Source organism: Phoxinus phoxinus (genome assembly GCF_949152265.1).
Source record: "Phoxinus phoxinus genome assembly, chromosome: 12".
Lineage (NCBI taxonomy): Eukaryota > Metazoa > Chordata > Actinopteri > Cypriniformes > Leuciscidae > Phoxinus > Phoxinus phoxinus.
In genome coordinates this window covers 35,409,818-35,432,317 of record NC_136887.1, presented here as the reverse complement: position 1 = coordinate 35,432,317, position 22,500 = coordinate 35,409,818, and the positions used below count along the sequence as shown (strand labels likewise).

Sequence of the window (22,500 nt, the reverse complement as noted above, 5' to 3'; positions counted from 1 at the left end):
AAACTGTCAAGAACATTTCTGTCATATTTTAACGCAAAATTCAAAACGAGACGAAACCCAGACATTCGTCCTTAAAGTAAAGTTCATTAAACACTATCAGCTAAAAAACACACACTGGTAAAAGTCATAGCATAAATACCTAAAATTGTTATTTCTGGGCATAGCGTATGGATGGAAGGTAATTAAAGTATCCAGATACGCTCTGAGGCCGCGGTGTATTGTGTGCTGGAACTGAAGAACACCACACATTCATGTTCAGGTTTAAATGTGTGTTTTCTGCGGTCCGAGAGACTGAACGTGAGAACGAGAGCCGGAGGAAGAGAAGCTTCGGGAATAAAAGAGTGTTCAACATCATTCACACACACACACACACACACACACACACACACACACACACACACACACACACACACACACACACACACACACACACACACACACACACACACACACACACACACACACACACACTGTTTGGTCACATTTATTAAAGAGCCACAAATCCCTTAGAATGAGCCTATAGAACACACACACACACACACACACACACACACACACACACACACACACACACACACACACACACACACACACACACACACACACACACACACAGAGAGAGAGAGAGACACACACACACACACACTCTGGGCTTTTCTGTTTCTTTCTGGCACAGAATCCGGTTTTAAACGATTAAAACGTTGGTTAACACTTTTCCCCCCAAAACGTTTTTGCCGGATGTTCATCTAACGTTTTTTTAAATGTTTCATATTACATTCAAAAGTAACATTCCATAATTTTTGAAGAATGATACAATTCCATTAACCGATATAAAACAGATTTAAGAAAATGTGTCATGAATAGAAGAACACAAGACATAAAAACAAAATCCTGAGTTGAGCTTTTACTGGAGAAGCAGAATAACCGAAGATATTAAGTCTTGTTTAATGAAAAATTTATGAAAATGAAGTGAGTTTGTGTTTAAAACAAGAACAAATCTCTGCCAGTAGAGTTAGAAAATAATCTTGTTTTCCCTTAAAATGAAGATGATTTTTCTGACGCCACTGGCAGAGATTTGTTCTTGTTTTAAACAAACATTTTGATACATTTTTCATAAAACAAGACTTAATATCTTCAGTTATGTTTCCTCTCCAGTAAACGTGTCTTGATTTAAGAATGTTTAGATATTAGTGCTGGAAACCGGGACAGAAACACTGAGGAAGAACACCAGATTGCAGATTGGTGTTAATCTCAGTGAAACATCAGTTCTGTCGGGACCACTGTCGGCAAATATGATTGACAGTTAGCACACAGTTAGGACTGGCGGTCCGGTTCTGTTCTGGGCGAGAGCAGCAATAACCCTCCTCAGGGTGAACACAACACAACCAACATGAATGTATGCAGATCATTATTTCAAGATTTTAAAGTACAACATAATTCGAGAATTTATTCTGATTTAAAGGGATCCGAATATCACCCTGACTGACGAGTGGAGCTGGGGAGGGAGGAGGTCATCCGCTCCTGAGAAACGTGATCGCCGCTGATAATACTGAAGGAGATTATATATGAATGCAGTGACAGGTGTCGTGTTCCTACAGGTAGAGGATCAGCTGAGAGTCACTGGTGAGAGCTGGACTATAATGGAACCAGAACTGCCAGAACTGACGCTACGCTTGATTTTACGTTCAATCTAAAACTAAGAGAAGTGTATGAGACTGCAATAACTCAGGAGATTAAACAGAGTCTACAAATGAGGAGCGCACACTCTCATCTCAGAGAAACAAGTGAGACATTAAAGAGATCTTGTGTGACTTCTTTATATGGACTCTCTCTCTCTCTCTCTCTCTCTCTCTCTCTCTCTCTCGCTCTGTTATCTGCCAAGCAATCCATGTTTTTCCTCATAAACTCTGCCAACATCTTTCCTCGGCGTGCAGAATAAGCCCTCGACTCTCTCTCTCTCTCTCTCTCTCTCTCTCTCTCTCTCTCTCTCTCTCTCTCTCTCTCTCTCTCTCTCTCTCTCTCTCTCGTCTCTCTCTCTCTCTCTCTCTCTCTCTCTCTCTCGCGCGCTCTGTTATCTGCCAAGCAATCCATGTTTTTCCTCATAAACTCTGCCAACATCTTTCCTCGGCGTGCAGAATAAGCCCTCGACTCTCTCTCTCTCTCTCTCTCTCTCTCTCTCTCTCTCTCTCTCTCTCTCTCTCTCTCTCTCTCTCTCTCTCTCTCTCGTAAAGCACCTTTTAACTGCTGGCCTCTTCGCCACACTCCGCAGAAAAACACACATTTCCAAATAATGACTCTGGCCTGCCAAGATCTCTCCGGTGCGCTGCCAGCTTTCCTTCAGAGAGAGAGAGAGAGAGATCATATGGAAAGATATTGGGGAGATTTCTAGGGACAAAGAAAAGCCCGAGGTTAAAGGTCGAGACTGTAGAGCCGGAAAATTCAGTAAAGCTGAAGGAATGTGAGTTTAGTTCAGGATCGATACACTGGTACAGAAACACACTGACACAACTTCAACTCAATAATGTGTTTTAAAGCTGCTTTACAGCACTGACTCATATTTGATGACGTTTGCATCTGTTATTTTCCGGTTTATTACTGTGAAGCTGCTTTGAAACAATATAAAGACTAACACCAGTAACACAATAAACACTAAAACTCACAGAAATACAGGCATGATCCTCTAACAAGATCAAAACACTTACTAATCCTGTTATTTATAATCATTTGATTCCTGTCATGACCACTGGAAGCCACATTATACTATACATCGTTTGCAGAAACAACCATTAAAATAATCAATATACGACCACCCTTATCTGAGGACTTACACAGAAGAAGCAGTCACAGAAACAGGGAACAGGTGTGCAACTAATCAGAAACCATGGCAACCAGCCACAACTCAGGAAAAGATTACCCTTCCATTACCCTTCAAATTGCTCAAATTGAAATTGCGAATTGAATACGCTCAATGGAAACACGTCAATTTCGCAAAAACTCCCATTTATCGCAAAAAAAGTTTTTACGGCTCGGCATGCAGAGGTTTTCCAGGCAATTCGAAAAAGAAATATTTCGCAAAACTGCAATGGAAACCGTTTTTATGCATTTACAGCCACCGGACTTAGAGGACGCAGTGTGTCCGGACAGAATACGGACAGAGTTGTTTATTAAATTCATAAAAGACAAAAGAATTACAGGAATACTGGATTATAAACCTCAAAGAAACGCCACAATCACGACCTCACATAGTCACATAACATCGGTTAATGGAAACGGCGTCATTTCACAATAGTTTTGTATCGATATTTAGAGAGAAAAAATCGCAAAAGTTTTGCGCAAATCTGTAATGGAAACGCGGCCACTGGTTATCCTACTATACAGGGAAGTATATACGATATCAGATGCAGCGCTAGAAACTAAACAGAACAAGATAATGAAACTAAACATGACGTGATCGTGACAGAAAGTATGAGATATGAAGCCGAAATTATGATTCATTCAAAATGATGACATAGAAGTCAAATTATAACATGCCTAAATAGAAATTATGACTTAAAAAGTAAAATAATGACAATCGAAATCAAAATTATGACATTAAATCTAATCTACGAGATTATGATTTAAAACGTCAAAATTATCACATACAAATTTGAAATTATGATTTTAAAATGTAAAATTATGGCAATCAAAATTATGACTTTAAAAGTCAAAATTATGACACTAAATTGAAATTATAACAATCGAAATGATGACATTAAATCAAATCTACGAGATTAAAAAGCCAAATACGACATCAAAACTGACACAAGTTTCGACTTTATTATGTCTCAATTCATCATTTTAACTGAGATAAAATTGACACAAGTTTCGACTTTTTATCTCATAATTATGTCTTAATTCATAATTTGACTTAGTATGCCATAATTTCGACTTTTAAAATAAATGTTGACTTCTCGAGATCTCATAATTATAACTTAGTGTGTCATAATCTTTTTATCTCATTATTACTTTTAAAGTCAGAATTTCGGCTTTTCATCTCATAATTATGACTTCTGTAATAATTTTGACTTATTGTGTCATAATTTTGATTCACCAGAGCAAGTTTTTTTCTCTTATGTGGCGTAAATGGGCTTCCATAGAAAACCGATCATGAAAAGTACATGAGGAACATCAGAATATGAGGAATAATGTGTCCCTGAGCCGGCCGTCTGGTGAACGTGTCAATGGGCTTCGCCTCGGATCTGAATCACAAATCCACTGGAAACCCAGGAATGGGAAAATCATTGAGATGGTCCAGGAAAGCTCAGTCGGAGCGCTTCAGACGCTCCCCATATTTCACAGTCCGGACACAATGGGCTCTTCTCTGCAGCATCGGGGAGTGTGTTCTGCAGCCGATCTCAGAGCGCCGGAGGAGTTTGGCAGAAAGCAGCGCAAACAGAGACACACACGGATACACATGTGCAGCATTAATCACGCTTGTTTGTGATAAACATACGCACTGAAGAAATTCCAGCAGGATTTACTTTTGAACATTCACTAATAACTGCAATGAATGAGATCTTGCGGTAGGAAGACTGCACTGGTTTTAGAGGGGATCTTAGATGGTTTTAAACGGGGAACGGGTCTGTAATAGTGCAGAACTATTGGACACATGTGATCACGTTTGGACCCAGTGCACAAACTGTGCAGATTTACGGCCCACATCAGTGTAGAAAATGTAGGAACCGTCTGCAGATTGTGTCCGGGCCAAAACATCCGTCACAGTTTGAGTTTCTCTCTGCGCTCGACGACCGTTTCCGACGCTTGGCAGATCCAGACTCTCTTTACTGTCTGAAGCTCTCGTGACGCCGGGAGCGAATCACGGCCGTTACAGCGGGTCATGTGACCCTGAGGAGTGAAGGAGGGGCCGGTCGGCTGAGACGGGTTAACCAAAGACCAGAGAACACACACACACACGCACGCACGCACACACACACACACACACACGCACGCACGCACACACACACACACACGCACACACACACACACACACACACACACGCACGCACGCACACACACACACACGCACGTTTAATTAGCTATCTAAATGGGGCATTCCATAGACGTAATGGTTTTTATACTGTACAAACTGTGTATTATTTCCTCTTACAATAACCCTGACCCCTAAACCTACCCATATCACACACACACGCACACACGCACGCACGCACGCACGCACGCACGCACGCACGCACGCAAGCACACAAACCCTACCCCTAAACCTACCCATCACTCACTCACACATACACACACACGCACACACACACAAACAAACACAAACATAACCCTTAAACCTACCCATCACACACACACACACACACACACACAAACCCTACACCTACCCCTAAACCTACCCATCACACCCCCACACACACACACACACGCACACACACGCACGCACGCACGCACGTATGCACGCACGCACGCACACACAAAAACCTTACTCGAGAAGGTAATTAGTTAAGTCTTGTTTTCCTAGAATGATCATAATGAAGTGAGTTTGGGCTTAAAGCAAGAACCAATGGAGTTAAAAATAATCTTAATTCACATGGTGTGTCGTGAGGGAGGCGTGGCTAGTCGGACATGGCAACAGTAACTAAAGGGGGCGGGTCTCTTACCGGCGTCGTGAGCCGTGACGACCAGCGTGAATCTGTCCTGAGTTTCCCGGTCCAGTGTTCGGATCAGGGTCAGCTGACCGGCGGACGAGAGGCTGAAGGATCCGGCTTCATTCCCGCTGGAGAGTGTGTAGATGATCTGACCGTTAGCGCCCAGGTCATCGTCCCGGGCCATAACCTGCCGACACACACACACACACACACACCGAGAGTTAACACTGTTCAAGACCTGCACAAATACACAACATGAAACGGTTTGAAATCGCTACCTTGTAACCAATCAGATCAACGTGTGATCGTCACCCAGTGGATCTCTGAGTGAGTGAGTGAGTGAGTGGAGGCGGGGCTCATTTACATATTCATAGAACCGCACATACTAAATGAGGTAAGGGTGTGGAGTTACAGTCAAGATATTTTAAGGCAGGAAGAATTTTTTTCAATGAAAAAACGTTTAAATATGTCATTTTGGTGATCAAAGATTGAGTTTTAGGATATATATTTTTATAATCGGATGAATGGAGCACAAAAACATGATTTCAAATATTGTACAGATCCAGAATGATCAATAAAAACACCAGTTACTGTTAAGCATAACAAACACACTCTGAATGAGCGTTTGCAGTGGATCTTAAAGACATAGATGGAAGATTACAGTTTTTTCTTTAGCAATTTCTCTTGTTATATAGAAGCAGACACGTTCACACGGGCTGGTTTCCACTCTTCCGAGGTTTAGCGTGAGAGTCTGAAGCGCTGGCACACCTGACTCCAGCTCATTTCCCCTCTCAGGTGAGCTTTGTTTGGATTCATTATGTCATTTATCCGAAGTGTAAAGCGTTCTGCAGTTACACCCGTGACCGTACAGCGGGACGCCCAATCCACTCCCTGCATTTATCATTCCAGCGACGTCAAACACTTCCAGTCACAGCTCCAAGTAGGAGCGTGGTTTGTGTAGGAAGTTTGCTCTCGCATTTCTGCACGGCAAAGCAAATTCATAAATGATGTAGAACCAAAGCCGCCCGCTCTAAAGAGAGGAACTAATGCTGCCTTTACATGCTAATCCCACTTTTAAAATCATCACTTTCAAGTCGAAATTAGGTGCATTCTAGCCTATTGTATTAAAGCCTAAATGTATTGAAGATATTTAGTCAATATCCATATTAATTCAAATGTAATGTCCCATTCATTGACAAATGCTGCATTCACTGTGTAAAATACATGCAATATGCATCAAATGGATGTGACCCTGGACCACAACACCAGTCACATGGGTCAATTTCTTTAAATTGAGATGTATAGATCATCTGAAAGCTGAATAAATAATCTCTCCATTGATGTGTGGTGTGTTAGGATAGGACAATATTTGGTCGAGACACAACTATTGAAAATCTGGAATCTGAGGAGCAAAAAAATGTAAACATTGAGAAAATCTCCTTTAAAGTTGTGCATTTATGTTCACGATTGTGCGGCATTCACTCACAAAAATACATGTTTTATATATTTACGGTAGGACATTTACTAAATATCTTCATGGAACATGATCTTAATATCCTCATGATTTTTGGCATAAAAGAAAAACTAACAATTATCTCTGAGTTTCCCAGTTGTAAATATGACTTCATGTCCAATTTCTGACTAGGAAACATATTTATGTTAATACCAATAAGCACATGAAGGCCCTATGAAATCTGTTTTATATTTTTCCAAATTAAGTTTTTTCCCCATCTAAATATTTCTGGATTCCATTTAAATGGTTAAATTACATTTTATTAATCAAAAAAAGTTAATTAATTGAAATCATGAGACTTACACAGTTAAACAAAAATGTTTTAAACATTTAGCAAAAATTACATTTTAGGGCCCTATGAAAAATCCATAATTTTTTTCCCCCAAATTCTTTCTGGATTCCTTTTTAATGGTGTAATTTAGTTTTAATAAACAAAAAGCACGTCTAATCAACTAAATTCATAAAATTGTATTTTTTTTTTTTTTTTTTCAATAATAGGGCCCAAAGAAATGTTTTATTAAATTGTGGGGTGTCTGTTTAAATTTTTCTGGATTTAATATTTAATACAAATGTATTATCACAAACAGAGGTAAAAACATTAATGAAACATTCATCTTTAAATTAATCCTTATATTTTTGCCAAAACAAACAGAATTTTTCAGTTTGTGATATTCCTTAAAATATAGTTTTAATAATTTGATTATTATTATTAATTGTTATTGTTCTTATTACTGTGAGTGGTACATTGAACTGTACAATAGTAATATATTTCTGTCATAATTTCTTCAAGTTAAACCGAACTTTTATTTTGGCGGGCTGCGATGAAGAGGTTCCTGTGAGTCGCTGATCTCACGATTCGAAAGCTGCATGAATGCGGTGTACTTGCCTGTAAGATGTTCTTGGGCAGGTTTCCTAAGTTCTCCTGCACGCTGACGGTGTACGGCGAGAGCTCGAACACAGGCGAGCGGTCGTTCACATCCAAAAGCACGATGTTAACGGTGGCGCGATCCACGCGCGAGCTGCTCCCGCGATCCGAAGCCTGAACGGCCAGAGAATACGAAGATCGCGTCTCCCGATCCAGGAGCTTCGCCACCGAAATAACTCCCGTCACCGAGTCGATCCGGAAATCGGAGTTCACGTTCCCGCCGGCGATTGAAAAGCGAATCTGCCCGTTCGTTCCCTCGTCCGCGTCGCTGGCGAATACGCGCAGGACGTCGGTTCCGGTGAGCGTGTTCTCCTCGATCTCGATGTCGTAGATGTTCTGGGAGAAGCTCGGCGTGTTGTCGTTCACGTCCAGAACCATCATAGTGACCTCCATCGTTGACGAAAGCGGCGGATCACCTTTATCGGTGGCCATGATTATCAAAGAGTAATTCGCCATTTCTTCGCGATCCAGTTCGCCAACCAAAATCACGCCGCCATCGATGTTCCCGATGCTAAACTTGTTTCCGAACGGCCCTTTGAGGGAATATTCCACGTAGCTATTCGGGCCGCTGTCGGCGTCGGTGGCCAGCGCCGAAAACACCACCGTATCCACCGGCGTGTTCTCCTGGATGTACGCCGTCGTCTGCGAAGTGAAGGTGGGCGGGCAGTCGTTGACGTCCAGCAGAATGATTGACACCTGGGCGGTGCTGGTGAAGCGGGTCATGGGAGGCGGAGCCAAGTCGTTAACGGTGATGACCAGATTGTAGAAAGACTGAGTCTCGCGGTCCAAGACTTTCTTGGTTTGTAGGACGCCCGTGTCGGTAATGGTGAACTGGGACTGCGGATCACCTGACGCAATCGTGTAACGCAGCTCCGCATTCGGCCCTGAAAAACACCACACAAATGAAATTAATAATGGGTTATACCTCTGCTGTAACTTACTGTTGTGGAAAACATAAACAATGTTTCGTCTATCAACACAAAATCCTTTACTTTTCGTCGGTATGGTCTGAACATGATACGCTTCGGTTTAGGTAAAAATCAGACCAACAATTTAAGATGAGCTCGAAAAATTTGTTTTTGGAAGAAAATCAAAATGGTGAATCGGAAGTTCGGCATAATTGGTATCAATGTTCTCGGCATGACCCAAGGAATTCATTACAATAGGCTAACACAATCAAAAGTAATTTGCATTTTTGGAATAATCTAAACTTTTTGTTTACCTTCAGGGCATGGTGCCGAAGACACACACACAGAGTTTCGTAACGATACGGCAATGCGCTCATAAAATATAGCATTTTACGACAAAATTCAAAATGGCCGATATGGGAAAATCGAGTATCGTTCGACTCGGCATGCTGCACCGAATCTAAAGAGCCAGGTTTTGTTATAAGACAAAAGAGCAATTTCTATGTTACAAGAACAAATGTTAATTTTTCATATCTCCTGACCACTAGTTGGCACTGTGCCGAAACTATCCAGGTTGCCTCAGGTCATGGTTGTCATAACACACACCAAGTTTGGCCAGAATACGCTACCGCGTTGCTGAGATATAGCCTCACGTTCATTTTGGCGTGCCATTCGTCGAATTCGTTTGCGCGTTATTCGAGAACGTTTTGACAAATCAACTTGAATTCTATAACTTTTTGTCGGCAATGCCTGAAGATGATCTCGTTCAATTCGTTCGGGGCTCATTTGCATATTCATAGAACCACGCATACTAAATGAGGCGAGGGTGTCGGGTTACATTCAAGATATTTTAATGCATGAAGACATTTTTTTCAAGGGAAAAACTTTAAATATGTCAAAAAAAAATTTTTGATGATGAAAGATGAGTTATAAGGGATACAATTATTGACTACACTTTAAAGAAAATAGTTTGACTGACAAAATGTTTGGGATTCCTTACATTTGAGAACAGTGTTGTGAATTCAGCAACATGCTAACATTGAACTGTATTAGAAAGAAGAGTCACATGAGCACTAACTGTGGAGCACATGATAGTGTGTGGACAACAATACAGCACAAAATAATCTGCAGCAGCTTCTTATCTGAACATGTAAAGCACATATATTATTCAGGATTATTCAACGGTTTGTGTTCTCGAGCCTCCAGACACTGTTGTTGTGACCGGAGCACATTAAAGGGATCTCTGAGCTGAGTGAGTGAGTAGAGGCGGGGCTCATCTGCATATTCATAGAACCGCACATACTAAATGAGACAAGGGTGTCGGGTTACATTCAAGCTTGACAACTTCAAAATTTCAAACTTACTGATTAGTTAAGCGTGTTTCTATCTAAGTTAATAGTAGAAGCTGAAGCATTAATGTCCCTGCATATTTACTTGTGTTTATGACTTTTCATTATGACTATGATTATGTCAGTACTTTTTTCACAAACGAGTTTTAAGGGATTATATGCAACACCCTCATATCATTCCCTTAGGCAAGGGGAAAAATCACACTTAAAGGGATAGTTCACTTTGAAATTAAATGTTGGTGTGTTTTATCTTACCTGAAGTGCATCAAGATGTCGGTGTCTTTGTCTCCGCAGTAGTTTCAATTTTGATATTTTTAGGTCAAACCGTTCTTGTCTGTCAGTCATATAATGCAGGTCTATAGGCACTGTCTCCAAAAGCATGCAGAGAAAAGTCCACATTACACAATTCCCCATCGTAAGTGCACATTGATGGCCTAAGCTCGAGCGAACTCATCCGGGAGTGTTGAGTTTTCACTTATTCCCAATTTGTAAGCCTTCTATCTTGACACACGACTCGCTTCATTGTTCAGGCCAATCAAAGGCATACGTTGAGCCGTACAGCCAATCACACGCGTTTCTGCTGAGTTTAAAAATGCAACGTCCAATCGAAGGCGGTTAGATTAGTTTCCGGGGAAGAAATCCGGTGTAAACAGATCAGATGGACGTGGTTGTGTAAAAGAGATAAAAACGATATAAATACTGTTGGTTTTATCACACAAACCGCTTGTTTCATGTCTTAGGCCATCAATGTGCACTTACGATGGGGGATTGTGTAATTTGGACTTTTCTCTGCATGCTTTTGGAGACAGTGCCTATAGACCTGCATTATATGACTGACAGACAAGAACGGTTTGACCTAAAAATATCAAAATTGAAACTACTGCGGAGACAAAGACACCGACATCTTGACTGCACTTCAGGTAAGATAAAACACACCAACATTTAATTTCAAAGTGAACTATCCCTTTAAGGGTTGTGTTTCGTGTTAGCGGCCGCTAAGTTAATAACTAATGATCTTTGCGACGGAAGTGAGTCAATCAAAACTAACTTTATCTGGACAATAACTTTATTCTCGAGCTGCTGTAAAGCCTGAACACTGTTACTGTAATTATTATCACTCTAAAGCTGCTGTGCAACTCTGTATATTGTTAATATATATATATAGCGCTGTATAAATGAAGGAGACTCGACTAGAAAACAGCGCAGACCGAGTGTCTACAAGAAATATCTTTGGTGTATTTTGGAGGTTTGGCCGTCCTCCATTCAGAATGAGTGTGTGATTGTCCAGACGTGCTGAAGCTGATAATGCTACAGTGCAGTGAGTGTGTGATATGGATCTGCAGATCTAATCTGCTCAGTTCAGAGTAAATGAGCTCTAATTGAGCGTCCGTAATGCCGTTCAGACGGGAGCTCATGTGGAACACCGTGGCACCTTCCCACACTGGGCCTGTTTACAAAACACCCCGACCTAAACGCTGTCCGGGGTCAGGGGTCACGGGTCAGGGGTCAGGGAGCGCTAACAATGATGTCTCGGTCTCGTGTGCGACGAGGACGGCATGCGGCAGAAAAGCAGGACGAGGAAGAAAAGCCACAGGCACTAATGTAGGTCAGCGTAACCACATTAGAGTCTGAGACACGAGACGCGAGACGCGAGACTCGCGGATACGCCAGACCAATCTCACGAAACCGCCAGAAACACGTGCGGATCATAACCCAGAACTGGCCTCGCTGTCTGTGCAGAACATCAGCTCTATTCAATTCAACTGGACCCAGACAAGATTTTGTGAGACATATTAACATTCGTCATAAAAAAAAATGCTATATTAATATTGTCAACATTCTAAAAGTGAAACCTGATATTAAATGAATAAAGATAATTTACTATTGTAGAAAACCACATGAATATTGTTTTTTTTTAAATCCACAAAATGTAGAAAATTATGATTATAAATAATTGTTTATAATAATGCATTCAATGCAGAAATGTATTTTATGCCATAATATTTGTTTTTACACTGCAATATGAAATTAAATGAATAAAGTTAATTTACTCTTGTAGTCAACAAATTCTTGTAAAAATAATGAAAAACATTAAGAACTGGCAAAATGTAGAAAATTATGATTATAGATAATCAATAATAGTGTATGTTTAATTCAATACAGAAACATATTTGAAACTAGTTATGAAAAGGCAAAAACAGGTTGTTCTGAAATATGATATTGAATTAATAAAGGTAATTTAGTGTTGTAGAATTAACATTTCTATTCCCTTAAATTCAAATATTTTATAAATACAATATAATTCAAAATTATTTTATCTAATATTTGTGTGTGATATATTATGTATTTTTATGTTCAGTAGAGTAGGGTTTCCTAAAGTGGGTTTTGCGAGTTGAAAATAAAATAAAATAATAAAATAAAATAAATAATTTTAAATAAAAAAATAAAACAATTAAATGTAAAATTGTATTTAACATATCAGGGGTTCTTCAAGTAAATACTTTAGCTCAAAGGGGTTCGGCTGGCAAAAAACTTGGCGAATCCCTGCATTCAAGTCTTGTTTGATTAAGGCGAGACACGGCAGGCAAAAACATTGTTTGTTTTTTTATTGGTCAATTTTGAGAGTTTGGGCTATTTGTCTTCAATAACATGTCTTCTTTCAGACTTGTGGTGAAAAAAAGTATTTTTACTATTTGCGTCTGTAGATTTCTCTGAAATTCAACAAAAGTTGGCGTTCTAAATCAACGCGCTGCTCCGCGATCTCTCTCTGCTTCCTTTAATCACACACACCGCTGGAAAGCTCTCTCTCTCCTGTACAATGTTGTCGGGTCCAAATATGGTCATTTCCTTTTAATCAGCAACCAATCGTGAAAGTACAATGGGCATTTAACTCTAGAAGCGAAATCTCATTGGCTGATGTCAATTTCTGACAGCGTGATTGGTTCAGAAGCATCACGTGACGCGCTCTGACACTCAGATGTGTGTTTTTGACTGTTTTTCTGCTCAGTTAAAGGCCATAAATGCTGTGCTTATAAGTTTTGATGTGATTTAGGTGGTTTGTATTGTTGTTGCTAATGATTTGATGAGATATTGTGTCAGTAAATAGTTGTTTCCACTAAAAAAGTATGAATTTTTACATTACAAATCTTTAAATGCCTTTTTCTCAAAATGAGTTTTTTGTCATTCTCCAGTATAAACATCTCAGCCGATGTACACCAAACTCTCCAGTTACACACTTAGCAGTATTCTGAAGATATGTTCAGAGGCATTTGTTAATAAATCATTCCTGGCCTGATTTATGTGACATTTTAATATAAAAATTATGTCGAAAATCGACTTTTTAAGGCTATGGACAGTATATTTAGATTTCCTTGGTCATGAAAGCATATATCCTGAAATCCCTCTGAACATCTTTCTTCATCTTGTTTGTAATCAAAATGAAAAAATAATTTCTTAATTATCATATGTTCAGATCTATCTACCGAAAATATATGCAATATTGCACATATTTAATGAGATAATGCCTAGTTAGCATAATTAAACATACAAATTTCAAAACCTTGTAATAAATTTTTTTTATGAACTTGTGTAAGTAATCAACTGAGGAAGTTTCATGGTGATATCTATTATTTTAAAATGTTACCCTATTCACCTGTAGTGTCTCGCCTTAAAACCATAAACGCACAATATCTTCAGGAGCACTAGCGCACTTTGGCGAATGCAACGCATACACACGGCTCAGGCAGACGTCAGCGCACTCACGCTGATACCAAGCGGACGCAGGACGTTTTCAGATCTCCAAACGCATTTAGTGTAACTCGTACCGTCATCAGCGTCTCTGGCGCTCACGGTGAGCACTGTCGTCCCGGGACTCAGACTCTCCAGGACCGAAGCGCTGTACATGGAGCTGTTGAAGACGGGCCGGTTGTCGTTGACGTCCAGCAGGTTGAAGTAGACCCGGACAGAAGAGCACAGGCCGCCCCCGTCCCGAGCCTGGACCGTCAGGATGAAGAACTGCTGAGACTCGTAGTCCAGCGCGCGGGTGACGTTGAACACGCCGGTGACTGGGTTCAGGAGGAAGGTGGCGTCCTCGTCGTCCTCCTCGATCGAGTACGTGATCTCGCCGTTCGAACCCGAGTCTGAGTCGCTGGCCAGAATCGCCGCCACGATAGAACCTCGAAAACACAACAGGACACACATAAGAGACCGCACCGCCAAACATGTTTACTTACTCAATATTTCTGTCTGGTTTCCAGTCCAAATATCTAAACATTCTTAAATCAAGATGCGTTTACTAGACGAGTGGAATGACACAAGATATTATGTCTTGTTTTCTGGGGAAATAAATCAAAATTAAGTGAGTTGTTGCTTAAAACAAGCAAAATGATCTGCCAATGCGGTCAGAAAAATAATCTTGTTTCTGTCTGGCTATATCTGTGGCAATAGCAACTATACATGGTATGGGTCAAAATTATCATTTTTCTTTTATGCCAAAAATCATGAGGATATTAAGATCATGTTCCATGAAGATATTTAGTAAATGTCCTACCGTAAATATATAAAACATGTATTTTTGTGAGTGAATGCAGCACAATCGTGAACATAAATGCACAACTTTAAAGGAGATTTTCTCAATGTTTACATTTTTTTGCTCCTCAGATTCCAGATTTACAATAGTTGTGTCTCGACCAAATATTGTCCTATCCTAACAAACCACACATCAGTGGAGAGATTATTATTCAGCTTTCAGATGATTTATACATCTCATTTTCCAAAAATTGACCCATGTGACTGGTTTAGTGGTCAGGGTCACATATGATTGGTTCCGCTGTACCTGGATTCATGTCCTCGGGGATGTCGAAGGAGTACACGGAGCGGGAGAACTTGGGCGCGTGGTCGTTGAGGTCGCTGACGGTGATGTTGACCCGGACATCAGAGGACTGCAGGCCGTCGTCGGCTCGCACCAGCAGAGAATACTTTGACCTGCGCTCTCGGTCCAGACGCCTGGTGGCCGTCAGATCGCCGGATTCGGGATCAATACGGAAGCTGTCGTCCGCTCCGCTGATGATGGCGTAGGTCACCAGAGCATTCGCTCCCTGCACACACACACACACACACACACACACACACACACACACACACACACACACACACACACACCTCGGTTAACTTCACAATCAAGGACCTTTCAAGTACTTTCCAGGTCCAGTAGCCTCAAATTCAAGCAATTAAAGTGGGACACAAGTGAGAGCAAGGTTACATCGTGTTACCTTGCCTACACAACACAGCGGACACAGGTAAACACACAACACAGCTGGCACAGGTAAACACACGACACAGCGGACACAGGTAAACACACAACACAGCTGACACAGGTAAACACACAACACAGCTGGCACAGGTAAACACACAACACAGCTGACACAGGAAAACACACAACACAGCGGACACAGGTAAACACACAACACAGCTGACACAGGAAAACACAACACAGCGGACACAGGTAAACACACAACACAGCTGACACAGGTAAACACACAACACAGCTGACACAGGTAAACACACAACACAGCTGACACAGGTAAACACACAACACAGCGGACACAGGTAAACACACAACACAGCTGGCACAGGTAAACACACAACACAGCTGACACAGGTAAACACACAACACAGCGGACACAGGTAAACAAGCAACACAGCGGACACAGGTAAACACACAACACAGCTGGCACAGGTAAACACACAACACAGCTGACACAGGTAAACAAGCAACACAGCGGACACAGGTAAACACACAACACAGCTGGCACAGGTAAACACACAACACAGCTGACACAGGTAAACACACAACACAGCGGACACAGGTAAACAAGCAACACAGCGGACACAGGTAAACACAACACAGCTGGCACAGGTAAACACACAACACAGCTGACACAGGTAAACACACAACACAGCTGGCACAGGTAAACACACAACACAGCTGACACATGTAAACAAGCAACACAGCTGACACAGGTAAACACACAACACAGCGGACACAGGTAAACACACAACACAGCTGACACAGGTAAACACACAACACAGCGGACACAGGTAAACACACAACACAGCTGGCACAGGTAAACACACAACACAGCTGACACAGGTAAACAAGCAACACAGCGGACACAGGTAAACACACAACACAGCTGGCACAGGTAAACACACAACACAGCTGACACAGGTAAACACACAACACAGCGGACACAGGTAAACAAGCAACACAGCGGACACAGGTAAACACACAACACAGCTGGCACAGGTAAACACACAACACAGCTGACACAGGTAAACACACAACACAGCTGGCACAGGTAAACACACAACACAGCTGACACATGTAAACAAGCAACACAGCTGACACAGGTAAACACACAACACAGCGGACACAGGTAAACACACAACACAGCTGACACAGGTAAACACACAACACAGCGGACACAGGTAAACACGCAACACAGCGGACACAGGTAAACACACAACACAGCTGACACAGGTAAACACACAACACAGCGGACACAGGTAAACACGCAACACAGCGGACACAGGTAAACACACAACACAGCTGGCACAGGTAAACACACAACACAGCGGACACAGGTAAACACACAACACAGCTGACACAGGTAAACACACAACACAGCTGACACAGGTAAACACACAACACAGCTGACACAGGTAAACACACAACACAGCAGACACAGGTAAACACACAACACAGCTGGCACAGGTAAACACACAACACAGCTGACACAGGTAAACACACAACACAGCTGACACAGGTAAACACACAACACAGCGGACACAGGTAAACACACAACACAGCTGACACAGGTAAACACACGACACAGCGGACACAGGTAAACACGCAACACAGCTGACACATGTAAACACAACACAGCTGGCACAGGTAAACACGCAACACAACTGGCACAGGTAAACACACAACACAGCGGACACAGGTAAACACACAACACAGCGGACACAGGTAAACACACAACACAGGGGACACAGGTAAACACACAACACAGCTGACACAGGTAAACACACAACACAGCGGACACAGGTAAACACACAACACAGCTGACACAGGTAAACACACAACACAGCTGCACAGGTAAACACGCAACACAGCTGGCACAGGTAAACACACAAAACAGCTGACACAGGTAAACACCCAACACAGCGGACACAGGTAAACACGCAACACAGCGGACACAGGTAAACACGCAACACAGCTGGCACAGGTAAACACACAACACAGCTGGCACAGGTAAACACACAACACAGCTGACACAGGTAAACACACAACACAGCTGACACAGGTAAACACACAACACAGCGGACACAGGTAAACAAGCAACACAGCGGACACAGGTAAACACACAACACAGCTGGCACAGGTAAACACACAACACAGCTGACACAGGTAAACACACAACACAGCTGACACAGGTAAACACACAACACAGCGGACACAGGTAAACACACAACACAGCGGACACAGGTAAACACACAACACAGCTGACACAGGTAAACACACAACACAGCGGACACAGGTGAACAAACAACACAGCTGGCACAGGTAAACACACAACACAGCTGGCACAGGTAAACACACAACACAGCTGACACAGGTAAACACACAACACAGCGGACACAGGTAAACACACAACACAGCTGACACAGGTAAACACACAACACAGCTGGCACAGGTAAACACGCAACACAGCTGGCACAGGTAAACACACAACACAGCGGACACAGGTAAACACACAACACAGCGGACACAGGTAAACACACAACACAGCGGACACAGGTAAACAACACAGCGGACACAGGTAAACACACAACACAGCGGACACAGGTAAACACACAACACAGCTGACACAGGTAAACACACAACACAGCGGACACAGGTAAACACACAACACAGCGGACACAGGTAAACACACAACACAGCGGACACAGGTAAACAACACAGCGGACACAGGTAAACACAACACAGCTGACACAGGTAAACACACAACACAGCTGACACAGGTAAACACACAACACAGCGGACACAGGTAAACACACAACACAGCTGACACAGGTAAACACACAACACAGCTGACACAGGTAAACAACACAGCGGACACAGGTAAACACACAACACAGCGGACACAGGTAAACACACAACAAAGCGGACACAGGTAAACACACAACACAGCGGACACAGGTAAACACACAACACAGCGAACACAGGTAAACACACAACACAGCTGACACAGGTAAACACACAACACAGCTGACACAGGTAAACACACAACACAGCGGACACAGGTAAACACATGACACAGCGGACACAGGTAAACACACAACACAGCGGACACAGGTAAACACACAACACAGCGGACACAGGTAAACACACAACACAGCGGACACAGGTAAACACACAACACAGCGGACACAGGTAAACACACGACACAGCTGACACAGGTAAACACACAACACAGCTGGCACAGGTAAACACACAACACAGCTGGCACAGGTAAACACACAACACAGCGGACACAGGTAAACACACAACACAGCGGACACAGGTAAACAACACAGCGGACACAGGTAAACACATGACACAGCGGACACAGGTAAACACACAACACAGCTGACACAGGTAAACACACAACACAGCTGACACAGGTAAACACACAACACAGCGGACACAGGTAAACACACAACACAGCTGACACAGGTAAACACACAACACAGCGGACACAGGTAAACACATGACACAGCGGACACAGGTAAACACACAACACAGCGGACACAGGTAAACACACAACACAGCGGACACAGGTAAACACACAACACAGCGGACACAGGTAAACACACAACACAGCTGACACATGTAAACACAACACAGCTGGCACAGGTAAACACACAACACAGCTGACACAGGTAAACACACAACACAGCTGGCACAGGTAAACACACAACACAGCTGGCACAGGTAAACACACAACACAGCTGACACAGGTAAACACACAACACAGCTGGCACAGGTAAACACACAACACAGCGGACACAGGTAAACACACGACACAGCTGACACAGGTAAACACACAACACAGCTGGCACAGGTAAACACACAACACAGCTGGCACAGGTAAACACACAACACAGCGGACACAGGTAAACACACAACACAGCGGACACAGGTAAACAACACAGCGGACACAGGTAAACACATGACACAGCGGACACAGGTAAACAACACAGCGGACACAGGTAAACACACAACACAGCTGACACAGGTAAACACACAACACAGCGGACACAGGTAAACAACACAGCGGACACAGGTAAACACACAACACAGCGGACACAGGTAAACAACACAGCGGACACAGGTAAACACATGACACAGCGGACACAGGTAAACACACAACACAGCTGACACAGGTAAACACACAACACAGCTGACACAGGTAAACAACACAGCGGACACAGGTAAACACACAACACAGCGGACACAGGTAAACAACACAGCGGACACAGGTAAACACACAACACAGCGGACACAGGTAAACAACACAGCGGACACAGGTAAACACATGACACAGCGGACACAGGTAAACACACAACACAGCTGACACAGGTAAACACACAACACAGCTGACACAGGTAAACAACACAGCGGACACAGGTAAACACACAACACAGCGGACACAGGTAAACACACAACACAGCGGACACAGGTAAACACACAACACAGCTGACACAGGTAAACACACAACACAGCGGACACAGGTAAACACACAACACAGCGGACACAGGTAAACACACAACACAGCGGACACAGGTAAACACACAACACAGCTGACACAGGTAAACACACGACACAGCGGACACAGGTAAACACACAACACAGCGGACACAGGTAAACACATGACACAGCTGACACAGGTAAACAACACAGCGGACACAGGTAAACACATGACACAGCTGACACAGGTAAACACACAACACAGCTGACACAGGTAAACACAACAACACAGCGGACACAGGTAAACACATGACACAGCTGACACAGGTAAACACAACACAACACAACACAACACAAAAATAATCTTAATTCAAAGGAAAGAACAAGAGTCTTTTTCTGAACCCAGTGTAAAATATTCTTTCTAAAACAAGACTTAAGAACATTTAGTTATTTGTTAAATCAGTAAAGCTGGATTTTCACCACAGGGGGACTTTAATAAAAACTATAATATTAGATATATAATACAAAAATAACAGTAAAAGAAGGCTTAATTATCACTATCTTCATGTTTTATTAATGATTATGCATTTGATAATTTATTTAAATATTTCAACATTTATGTAATGATTTAATTTTGAGTAATTCGGCCCTCCATATATACCGGTAGTAAAAGTAAAAGTAATAGTGCATCACGTCACACACTGAACTTCAGTTTACGGTGGCATTAATTAGTGAGAGTGCAAAGTATTTAATTTCCACACTGGTGTTGAGTTTCCCTAGTCCACAGCTGACAGCAGAGAGAGAGAGAGAGAGAGAGAGAGAGAGACGGGGCGAGAGACACAGTTGTGGCTTTGAACCGGACGGATCTACGGTTCCTCAGTAAACTCCGCTAATAGATCCCCTGACACACAGCGCTGAACATCTGATCCCCCGCACCGCGCCGGCGTGGCACATGAATAACGCCGGTGACAGATCGTGACGTCCCCATTCGAGCGCGAGACAATACGAGTTCAGACAGACACATTAAAGAAGAGACGCTACACGACATCAAAGAGCAGATCCTCGCGGACAACAGAAGACCACGGAGAGCCCGCTGGAGTTTCCAACGTTAATAACCTTTACTGGGAGGAGCTTCACTTCCCACTGCAGAAACACATTCTCTTACTCAGTGTTTCCAGTCCAAATATCTACAAATTCTTAAGATGCATTTAGTAGATGAGTGAAATGCCATAAGATATTATATCCTGGCTGTTTTCCGGGGGGATTAGTTAAAAAATTAAAAGAGTTGATGCTTAAAAAGATTCAAACGGAAACAAGATTATTTTTATGACCCCATTGGCAGATCATTATGCTTTTTTTAAGCAAAAACTCACTTCCCGCCCCCAGAAAACAGGACATAATATCTTATGGCATTTCATTCATCTAGTAAATGCTTCTTAATTTAAGAATTTTTAGATATTTGGATTTTTTTTTTTTTGACAAAACACTGAGTAAGAAAAGCATGTCTCACTCTCACTCTCTCTCTCTCTCTCTCTCTGTCTCTCTCTCTCTCTCTCTCTCTCTCTCTCTCTCTCTCTCTCTCTGTCTCTCTCTCTCTCTCTCTCTCATAAGTCTGCTGGAAAGAAGAAAGCAGAAAGGAGAGTAAAAAAAAAACGAGTGAATATGATTCCTGATCTCTGGTTTTCCCATCAGCCACCTGGGCCTCTTCCGGGGGAATGATCCCGGTGCTCGTTTGCTCTTCGGGAAATTACTCGGGTTATTATCGTTCACTCAAACTAATGCCATTAAAATACATTTTTGTTGCTTGAAATACTATAAACATTAAATGAAATATAAACAAATACACTTGTTTTATTTCAGCTAGTCTCATTTTCATTTAGTTTAACTTGGAAGTACTAAAATAACTAAAACTAAAATGTAATTAAAAATAAATAAAAACCATACAGGCATATTTTAATATAGGTCTATATATATTTTATATATATATATATATATATATATATATATATAGAGAGAGAGAGAGAGAGAGAGAGAGAGAGAGAGAGAGAGAGAGAGAGAGAGATAGATAATATATAATAATAAAAAAACACAATAATAACATTTTAATTAAAATTAAAATGGAAAATAAGATTAAATAATATTAAATATAGATATTAGATATTAACTATTATAGATATAACCTTTAAAAAATCGAAAAACACTAAAATTACTAACTGGAAATAAATAAAAACTAGAAACTAAAATAATACATTAAATTTAAATATTAATATTTTTAAAAAAACTAAATTTGAACTAATAGAATTTTTTTTATAATTCTAAATGTTAACTAACTATAAAATTATAATATTATAATAACGACACTAAAAT

The 22,500-nt window shown here is 41.7% G+C and overlaps 1 protein-coding gene across 1 annotated transcript in view; it reads right to left on the bottom strand.

Moving 5' to 3' along the window:
• Positions 1-22,500, bottom strand: part of fat4 (FAT atypical cadherin 4) — a gene marked incomplete at its 5' end in the record, with an annotated part of 100,002 nt that overhangs the window by 29,711 nt on the left and 47,791 nt on the right. Inside the window, 4 exons of the mRNA XM_079631591.1 lie at positions 5,655-5,829; positions 8,042-8,964; positions 14,162-14,512; positions 15,172-15,433. Of these exons, the coding sequence (XP_079487717.1) occupies positions 5,655-5,829; positions 8,042-8,964; positions 14,162-14,512; positions 15,172-15,433 (1,711 nt within the window). The remainder of the gene's footprint in view (positions 1-5,654; positions 5,830-8,041; positions 8,965-14,161; positions 14,513-15,171; positions 15,434-22,500) is intronic.